The sequence below is a fragment of the Poecilia latipinna genome, unplaced genomic scaffold (assembly GCF_001443285.1).
Source record: "Poecilia latipinna isolate Pla-1442-1.1 unplaced genomic scaffold, P_latipinna-1.0 Scaffold430, whole genome shotgun sequence".
Lineage (NCBI taxonomy): Eukaryota > Metazoa > Chordata > Actinopteri > Cyprinodontiformes > Poeciliidae > Poecilia > Poecilia latipinna.
Window position 1 is genome coordinate 138,237 of NW_015113046.1, and position 10,709 is coordinate 148,945.

The window sequence follows — 10,709 nt, forward strand, 5'->3', positions numbered from 1 at the left end:
CCTCCAGCAAACCCCGCAAACGTAAGTTCCAGCGGCGTTTATAACGTGCCAGCTCAACAACTTGATTCTCTAGAATTTAGATTTTTTCTTCCGCCTTATCAACCCTCTTTACTGTGGTCTTCAATGTTTCTTTGAAGTCTTGCAAATCAGAGAAGATAAATTCAACTGACCTCTTCAGATCATCCATAGATTTTTCAAGGGAAGATCCTTGCTTGCTAATAGCCAGCGTTAGCTCCTTCACGATATTGTCTACCATTTCTTGCTCCATTTTACCTTTTTTGATGTTAGTGGATTTTGTAGGGGTAAGAGTTGGTTAAGAGTTATCACTCTTTCTCTTGATCGAGGGATTAGTTGGCATTTCTATAAAAGCCGATTTTCTAAAAACGTCTGGGAGAAAAGCTCTGGTAGGCGTCCATCTTCTCAGTACAGATAAGAGTAAGGCCTAAAGCTCTCATCCTAATATCCAGAACAACTGTGGTGTTTCCATTAAAAAGGAAATGGAATTGAAATCATACATGAATAAGTCGTTGGAAAAAAAACACACTGCACCATGATCCCCAACTACTTCCTGTCATCTTCTTCTTTGTGGTTTGTATTAGTGGCAACGTCCGATTGCCGATCATGTTACTCGAGTGACACGAAAAAAGTGCTTCTTTTGCAGTTTTATGAAATAAACCAATATTGATACATCCAAAAATTCACCTAACACCAGTACCAAAACATTTTGACAAGTTTTTTTTTTCTTTTTTATAAACTGGTGTGTTTCCATTTAGCAAATGTCAAATCGTGGAATCATCTGGTGAATGGAAACGCAGTTACTGTGTTTACCAGAAATTCAAAGGTTATTGTGATGTCAGAAATTCAGGCCGACGCCTCTAGACGGATTTATCTAAAGGGAAAATGAGCTGCTTTGTCTATACAGAAAAATGAAATACTTTTCTTAAGAATAAAGATTGAGATCTCTGTTCTATTTGTGATGTTCAGACTGTATTTATTTCTATTTATCTGCCGCTGTTTGTTCCTACAGCCTAGATGTTGTTTATCCGTCACCACGGATAGGCACAGGCGAGGATGAACCCTAAAAGTAAAGTGTTATCTACCAAGTGAGTTGCAAGGTAATGTACAATAATGTCGTCCTTTATTGTGTGTTTTACAAAAAGTTTACACGGGAGTTTTCTAGCCCGTGGTGGGCACGGTGCCTTTGTTCGCAGACGTTGCGAATAATAAAACCACATCGGGTCTTTGTTGGATAAAGTACTGAGTCTGAAAGCTTCAGAGGACAGCTTAACGGTGATGATGAAAGTGGTTTTGTGCTCGCTCCTACCTCACTGTGTTTGAGCGTCTCGATAAATCTGATGTCTGAGTACGTTGTTGCCCTTGGCCATTATACTATACCCCTTTGAAATGAAGCGAAGTTTGAAAAGCGAAAGAAAATGGAGGCACGGAGAGGAGTTGGTCCTTTAATTAGTGCTTTCACTGAACTCCTCAATGCCGAATCGGTTTTCTCGCTCTTACCGCTTTAGTGAGACAAAAAAGATAATTCAGACACATGCTTTTCAGATACTTGTGTGCCATCACTCTGCTACCCTTCGTGCATTTTCCATGTAAAAACCCCGAGCTCTAATTATTGTTTCAGAGTGAGCCCTCTGTTGTCTTCTGCCAGTGGAATTATTTCCTCCTTGTTGTCCGATTGGAGTGTTCCTGCCACTCCAATCGGAGACCCTTCAACACCAAGATTATGACAAAGACACATGCTTTTGGTGTAGCTGAATATGTGCCTACAATCCTGGGAGGAAGAACAATTTTTTTTGGGTGTTATCCTGGCAAAACTCAGGAGACGATTTTCACTTTGCTCATTGTGGCTTGGCGAGGTTTCAGAGGCATTTCTTTCTGGACAGGCTTAATCTGTTGAGAGCGGCGGGCTCCCGTTAGATGACTGACAGTTTTCTCTCGCTCAGACACAAACGCAACAACCAAGGTGTTGGAGCGCAACGAGATCTCATGATATTAAAACACCACAACAAATTTAGTCAAAGTGAGCCTCGTCTCGCAAAGCGCTATCCGATTACCGTCAGCGTGTTGACTTTGTCTGGTGTGGCAGGTCTGAGGTGTCATTATTGGTATGTGCTTTAAAGAGAAGGTATTAAGTATTTTCCAGGCACATGGTGCCATTTTATAGAACAATCAAGTAACTATGTTAACTTCAGCTGTTATAAAAATGCTGTATGACTTAAAAGAAATTTGACTTCGTAATTTAACGCCTAGAAATTGGGCTTCTGTCTCTTTAAAAACTCCTGCTCTTTCTGAAACTCTGCCTTCAGGAAGTCATCACAACATTGTTCTTCTATTAACCCTTTAACAACGTTTTTACCAGAGTTTCAGAGAAGTATATCCTATAACGAACTCAGAAGTTGCACAGTTTCACCAGGTATTTGCTAATTGCTGCTGGCTAGTCAGAAGGAGCTGAGCGGGGGAGTCGCAAAAGAGGGCTCAGAGGAGGAGCTTCGTCCTCGAAGGCGGAGCTAGGTCCGCCCATTAGTTTCACACAGTTTAATGGTTGCTATGGAGATTAAAGGATTCCTCAAGCATACATGAAAGAATAAATTCAACACTCCAGGTATGTTTTGATGAGAGAATAACATTATAACATGATGTAAAGCTCAAAAAAGTTGATTTTATGAAATGCTGCTCCTAGTCTGAAGGGGCTGAATGTGACGACTTTCTGAAGGCGGAGTTTCAGAGAGAGTATGAGTTTCTTAAAGAGACAAAAGTAAAATTTCAAGGCGTTAAATTATGAGGTCAAATTTCTTTCAAACCATATTTCACATATGTATATATATATATATATATATATATTTAACAATTACTTGATTGTGCTATAAAATGCCAGTATGTCCCTAGAAATACGAAGTACTGCCCCATTAATCATTTTCATCATGAACACTGATTTCTAAGTTTATGATACACTGGAACCTAGTTCTTTAAGACCTGCTGTTTTCACATACTATTTCAGTCGTTCTTAAATATATTAAGGTCGACAGGTGAAACTCGGGTGCTCAGTGTTTATCACCATCAAAGATGAAACTGAGACATTTTTCTATTTAGCAGAAAGGAGGGGGGGAGAGGGAAAGAGTCAGCTCGCGCATGAAGCGCAGGTATTCCCTTTCACAATGTGCTTTTGTGCACAATTCCTTCAATTTTGCAGCCCGTCTACTCCAAACAGTGGGCCTCCTCCTTGTTCATTTCCTCATAATAATGTCTTTGTCAAATAACAGCTGGGCCTGCCAGGATGTCCACAAATCGAAACCGCTGACTCGCAGACACACTTTCAAACACATGAATAAAAATCATGAGAGGAAAGTAAATAAGGACGGTAGGAGGAGGGCGGGTTCGCATTCCCCTTGTGGCTCTCCATTGTCACATCCACATCTGGACCTGGTTAGAGCACAAGGCCTGTGTGACGCCTGTCACTCGTTGGGAAGTCGGCAAAGATTTGACTCATGGGGATAGAGGGCTGGGAGGAAAGTTTCTTACACGCACGAACGCTCGCATGCACGCGCACACATACACACATTCAATGAATTAGAATTTGCGTTCCGATGAGACTCCTTTGTCAGATCAAAAGTGCCTTTTTAAAAGTCAAAACCCTTAAGCAGGTATTAACCATACCTTTCATCAAGCCCACGTTTCTGTGTCGAAATGTTTTTATTGGTTTGCTGTAATCTAATCTTAAATTTCTAGTTTTTGTCGGCTGAAAGCAGAAAATTGTCGTAATTAATAGAAATAAAAGCTTGAAAGCGTCAGTCTTTGTGGGATTAATCTATATAACTCAGTGAAGTGAACTGTTGAAATAAATTAACTTTTCAAAACTAATAATCTAATTAATCAAAAATAACTTCTACTCGCTCTGAGCTCCAGTCTATTTTTAGGTCTTTCCTTAAATGAAGTTGTTTACTACACGCTAGCTGTGAAATGAAACTGATTAAATCTGAACAAGTTTCATTTGAAAATAACCCTAAATGCATTTATCACTTCGTTTCTTTGGCTGCTTTTAGTCCAGTTTTTGGGGGGATTTATGGAAACTTTATTTAGTTTAGTTTTTAAACCCATAACTTTTTTTCCCAGCAGGGAGGAGCTCATAGCATCTGAAGCTGTCCTTTAGATGCTATGAACCTGTACCTACTTAAGGCTGTCTAATGGTACCTGTTTTTTTTTCTATTTCTGTCTATTTAACCTTCAGTAAAAGACTTCTGGTTCATTATGTCAGAGTCAGTGCCGTCAACTCCTCCATACAGAGAGCAGTTCCCAGCTGAAAGGAGCTAGAAGTCAATAAACTATGTCAGAATCTAATTTGCATAAATGACCACGAGTGTGTAACTTTAACAAACAGTCAAACAGTAAAAAAATAAAAATTAAATCTGTTTGGGAATATGACAGAGCTTTCATTTGTCCATGCCTTTTATTTGTTTTGGTTTAATGTCCATCCTGTACGATCCAGACAACCAAATGTAACACAAAAAACCTACTCTCTGTTGCTTTTTGTTTTTTTATTTTATTTTATTTAGTTTTGTTACTTCTGCCTTCACTTTTAAACTTAAAGTCTACTTAGCTGCCTGCAACAAGTCAGAGTACCAAAGGATATTTTTTCACCATATTTTTTTCTTTCCTTTTTTGGCAGACTCTACATCAACGACATTAATGAAAAAAGGAACAATAGCATTAACTTTCAGTGCAGCTGGTTGGGACGTTAGTGTGAAAACTAGCAGCTTTGAAAATGTTACTTTGCCCTGATGTAGCTTATCTTTTTTGTAACTCATGTAGTAGCTTCAGTAAAAAGGTATTTAGTTGCTCATGTCACAATTTGGTTAGTCACAGACATAGTAGCAGTGAAGCTAACGTTGTCTGAAGCTAACGTTCAGACAACGTCCCCTAAAAGTTACCATGAATGTTCGGTGAATACTGTTCACCAAACGTCAAAGTGACACAACATTAAACGGTTACCATAAATGTCTGTGCATGTTCAGTGAACATCTAGCAGATGTCCATCCAATATTCAGTGAACGTTTGTAGACAACATTCGCCAAACGTCCAGGTGAAACACCATTAAACGGCTAACAAACGTCAGCGGATATTAATCGACCACCTAGCAGACATGCAGCTAGGATTCAATGAACGAATGTTCAGAGTCAACGTTTGCCAAATGTCAAATTTAAACATTAACCAAACAATGTCTAGAAAACGTCCATCCAACATTCAGTGAATGTTCATTGTTAATACTTGCTGAATGTTTAACATTGTTTCATTCTGACTTTTGGAAAATGTTCACAGACAGCGCTCGCTAAACGTCAACATGACTGGTATAAACATTAAAGATTCACATGACTAAAGAAATTATATATGAAATCTAATGTACTGCATAAGAGACGTGATGAGTAAAAGTGTTACTAGAAAAATATAAATGGTACAGAGTGTTACATTATGTCAATGTACAAAATATTGAGAAATACATTACCAAGTTGCATTGCTATAGTTACCCTGGTCAAAAAGTGCAAGAGCTAGAAAATCCCACAAGTTTTCCTACTGTGGAGTGTGAGGTTATACTAAGATCTAACTTTTGGTATTAACTACATTAGCTTGAAAGCTAATTGCTAGCATGTTGCTGCGAGTCAGCTCACATTTTGGCAACATGCTTATCATCTCTGAGCAGTCACCCATAAGTTCAAGTTTAAATGAAGAGTTTAACTTTAAAATAGAAACAGAAATGCAGTGTTGCACTTAGCTAACAATCTGTTAGCTACAAGTACAACAGTTGCTCTTTGTCCCAGAGTTTTTCATTTTATTGTTTCTTTCATTCAAACAGAGGCTAATGAAAAACAAAAAGCAGAGAGGCAGCAGAACCCTGGCTGTCAATGTTTCTTTTTGTTGAGCCTGTTAAAATAAAGAATTATGACTTTTAGCAGACACAAAGAATTTGAATGGTTGTGAGCGTGTATTAAGGGATGGGAAAGCGGAGTAGCGCCGCTTTCAAAGATCAGACTTGGTTCCCTGTCGTTACCGTTGCTCTCAGAGCTCATTTTAGTTTAACCCCTCCAGTTAAAGAAAGGTAACCCAACCCTCCACATGCACTTTAGGACAACCTCAGCCAGCGGCTTAAAGTAGCAGACGGCTATGCAAGACGTATAGCGAGGCTGGGTCGACAGCACTGAAACAATAGCGCCTCTGTGCCCCAGCACCCCTCTGGATCACATTTCCTCCAAGGCCCATATCGAAATGTGGTGGGGGCCCCCGTTGCTGATCTAGCAAGCGGCTGGAGAAAGCCACACAGAGGGGAGGGTGCCGTATGTCAATAGTGATTAGGATCATGATCACGACTGTTGCCGGTGCGGGGCACAAAGGAAAAGCGAGACATCAGGGTGAAAGGTGGGGGTGTGGAGGGAAGCACCGTGCCCTCCTGAACTTTACTGTCTGGTTGCCGGCGATGAGGAATGTCTCCTGGACTCGTTTAAGATAAATAATCCTAGTGCACGCTGTTGTAAATTTAGAAATAAAAGAAATTAAGCTCTGGCATCCTTTGAAAGTCTTAATGAAAGCTTTGGCTTTCATCCTATCGTGATGTGTGGCGCAACAGTGACGAGAAGCAGAGAATTCCCCCAAGTAAATATTTTGTCTACAAGGAGAAGTGACAAGAAGAGGAGATGTGGATATCATTCTGCTTTTATGCAAGAGTGAGAAAAAGAAATATGCTTTTATTTAATGAAGGATATCATCACTGTTGAGTCTTAACCCTGTTTCTGTTACAGCTCTCTAGGCGACCTCGGCGATGAGAGACCCGTCACCATGTGTACAAACCTTTGGAAGTCAAAGTCGATAGAGGAGAATCGGGACTGCAGGATGGCCCAGAGACCCCAGAAGAAGTTGGATGCCTGGTGGGAAAAAAAGGGAAATAATTTGTGGAAAACACAAATCACCTCAATAAAAACTATGAACCGAACAAAGGTTGGTCAGGCTTAGGCCTCGCTAACGTTTTTGTGGGTCTATCTCAATTTTTACTAAATAATTACAAGAACTGTCAATGGAAATTGTCCTGTAACTGGTGGGTTGCTGGTTTGAATCTCCGCTCTGTTCATCTCAGTGGTTGTTGTTTCCTTGGGCAAGATTCCACAGCAGCTGTGGCTACAATGCAGCTTACCACTGTCAGAGTGGGAATGACTGAGAGAAGTCCACTGGATTAGATGAAGACCTATACAAATAAAGGGCATTTACCATTTACAGCAGAGCTAAGCAGGTCTTTATCTATTTTGCTTATTAAAAACAAGTCATATTGTGCTGCAGAATTTGGTGTGTTTCAGTTGCTCCCAGACACCGACCCTCCGACAGATCATGAGTAGAGCAGGTGTTTAAATTAGCAAATCAATCGCTGCTGCGTTCAGACAATCAATTACTAATAATTGCAAAATAAACGTCAGGCCTGAAAACATAATACTGTAACTGACTGAATGTTCTGTTCTTTGTGTGGGAAATGTTTGCATTTACTTTGGAGTTGCATCCTGATACGCTAGCGGAGCAGTTGTCAGGCAGTTGCTATGGCAATGGGTCTCTGTATAGCATAGCCAGCATACAGAGTGAAAACACAAAACAATATGAATGTTTCTGAGCTGCTGATCAACTGTTTTTCTGCATTGTTTTTCCTTTCCTGCGGCACACTGCGATGAATTAATAACACCTACATCTCCAGGTTTCATTTTGTTAATGAAATTGTTCTATGAAAAGAAGAATCTTGCTGCCTTCCAGCGTTGTTAACGTCCATGAACTTTCTGGATGTAAACAATAACATGCGACGGGGTCTATAGTCTCTGCAGAGATTCAAATTGTCTTCAAGGAAAAGGTGATAAAAAAAAAAAATTTAAAAATTAATCCCATTAGGTTGCAAGATCTCCCTTCCTCGGGATCCCGCCGCCCCCGATAGGTGGGAGCCCACGTGGGGGTCAGGCATGTGCATCTTTTTTTAAACAACCTCGAGGGAGGAAAAACCGTACGTAGAGAGTGTGAACCTGAAGCTTATTTTTGCAGCGCTGTAGTTTAATGTTTGGTTACAGCTCCTCGTGCCATGCTGCAAGGGCTGTAAAAACACACTGTGTGACCTCCAGTTATCGGGTTGTAACCGCTTCCAAAACTGCTGCCGCTGCATGCCAGTTGTGCGCCGCTCAGTCAGAATGACAAACCCTCTGTATTGAATGGTTCCCTCCTTAATGGCCTTGCTCACTTAGGCTTGCGGACTTCCCTGCCTCCATAAATTTCTGTTGTTCTCCACCCTTATTGTAAATCTTCATGGTAAGGCCACTAATGGCACGTCCTAATAAGATCCAGACGGGGGCCTCTGTTCTGCGGCCCAATGATATAATCACATTTTTATTTGATAATCAAATAAAGGGTGGAATGAAATGCTTGTGGAGCATTGTGTGGTTTCCCTTGGCTTCCCCCGCGCCCCCGCCAAACCTGGCAGATTTTCATCTCTAATCTCCATCCTTAGTTGGGGGAAAAAAGATTGAGCGCGCTTCCACTATGATTAGTAACTGCTCTTCATTAGGAGCGTTAATCTAGCGCCGAGCGGAGGAGAGAGAGAGGGAGAGGGAAAAAAAGAAGAAAAAAAAAAGGACGACGGAGACGTGAGGAAAGAGCGACACCACGGAGCGACGGGCCTGAGCTGCGACGACACAGGAGCGGCAGACGAGGGGCGGGGGGGAGGATCCCTGTGGAGGAAGAGGACGAGCTGCGAGGGCCCCACTGCGTCTTCGCTGGAGGTGAACACGGGAAGCTTCGTTCTTTTTACATCTTTGGCAATCGGCCACACAGCTTCTTCCACTGGAGGATATTATCAGCTGAGGCTTTGCTGTTGAATCAGTTCAGTTCAGCTTGGTTTTTTTCCCAGCCCGTGTCGCAGCTTTGAGCCGTTTGGCATTTTAGTCAATTTGACAAATGAGGTAAAACTAACAGAGCTAAACGGGTTGAAAAAAAAAAAAAAGAATAGAAGTTTGCTACATTTCATATGTTTTTGTTTCTCTGTTTGTGATTTGTTGATAGGAGCTATATGAATACATTTTACTGACTTTACTTACTCACATGAAGTGACTTGCAAAACTATTCACATCCCTTGAATTTTCACGTTGTAATTTTCATTTAATTTAAATAAATAAATGTGTTTTTATCCAGATTTACAGGGACGAACACAAAATAGAGCATAATTGTGGAGTCTGGTTTACTTTTACTTTTCTTCTAACAAATAATCTAAAAAAAACAGTTGTCTTGGTTTTATGGCTGTCAGAACAAAAGGGGCCGACTACAGATTGATGCAATTTCTTTTTACACTCGATTTGCATGTTTATTTTAAAAAATAGTCAAATATTACTTGTCATTCCATTCATTGCATAATCTTTCTGAGTTTTTACAACATTTCAGACATTTAAGAACAAAATGTTGACAGCGAGCCAGCTCTGAAACACATCAGGTTCAAAAGTCACGAAATGCAAAGATGCGAAAATTAGGTTCCAATTTCCAGAGTGTGGTATCGGGTCATGTTGCTGTTTTTGTTTTCATCACACTCTGTCACTCCAGCAGATAAATGCAGTCTTTAAGGTGCAGTTTCTTAATTTTGCTACTTTTATAAAATTTTCAAAAATATTTTTTTTACCTAGGTCCAGTTGTTTTATTTTAGTATACCAGGAAGTGCGCAGTCACTCAGTACATCAAAAATCTAAATACTGAAGTATCAGATAAAATAAAAAATCAGGGTGTGATGTAGCAAATCAAAGGTAAAGTTTAATTTACATCAAAAGGTTAAAATGTAAAGGGCGATCACATTTATTTTTTAGCAGATGGAGGAAAGACAAGAAGTAAAACATTTTTTCAATGCTCAATTTTTTTTTAATACTTAATCAGACCTGGAAAACAATGAAAGCAATTTCCAGCCTTTCCAAGACTATGAATGATTCTGGTTTGCATGACAATGTCATATAGTTAGTTATATTACAAGATATTAGTTGCAGAGTTTGCTGTATACATTTGCTAAAAATCATAATCCTCCAAAGTGCAGCCTCCGAATAAAGAAAGAGCACATTAAGGAACTATATTGTGAAGCTGTTTACAATTTAGTTGTAATAATAGGATGTTTGAACAAAAAAAAAATCAGTAACAGTTGAATAAAAACAAATAAAAATACTGAAATTGTAATTACTTCCCTAAATTTCATAATTGAGAAGCCAGTGAATATTTCTTTTGAAATTTACGATTCAAATACTCATGAGTGGAGAGAAGTGAGAATAACAGCGTCTATGCTAAATATTAATCAAACCCAACACTTACAACAGAAAACAGGGCTATCGCCGCCGAGGCTCCTTGTTTTAATGCAGCATCAGACATCCCGACACACGGAGCGTCGAAACGAGTGCAGTTGGAAACTTGGCTTTTTATGTGTCAGTGAACAATTTCTCCCTCATCTCCCCAGTCAGAAAAAAAAAAAAAAACCTCCTCGGTCTGTCACCGAAAATCTGAATTCAATCAACAAGACGTTATCATTTCTCCCACTTCATTCCAGGCCGTATTTCACCCCATCCCACTCCCCTCAATCCCCCACTCCCTGCTTTTTTTTTTTTTTTTTTTTTTTTTTTTTTTTCTCTTTTTTTTTTTTTTTTGCCCAACCACGGGGTTTTTTT

General features: G+C 39.8%; 1 protein-coding gene across 3 annotated transcripts in view; it reads right to left on the bottom strand.

The window, feature by feature from the left end:
• LOC106950937 (ethanolamine kinase 1) overlaps positions 1-10,709 on the bottom strand; it is a 58,520-nt gene that overhangs the window by 6,446 nt on the left and 41,365 nt on the right. For all 3 annotated transcript variants that reach the window (XM_015038126.1, XM_015038125.1, XM_015038123.1), the window contains one exon: positions 6,850-6,923. In XM_015038126.1, coding sequence (XP_014893612.1) covers positions 6,850-6,923 — 74 coding nt within the window. The remainder of the gene's footprint in view (positions 1-6,849; positions 6,924-10,709) is intronic.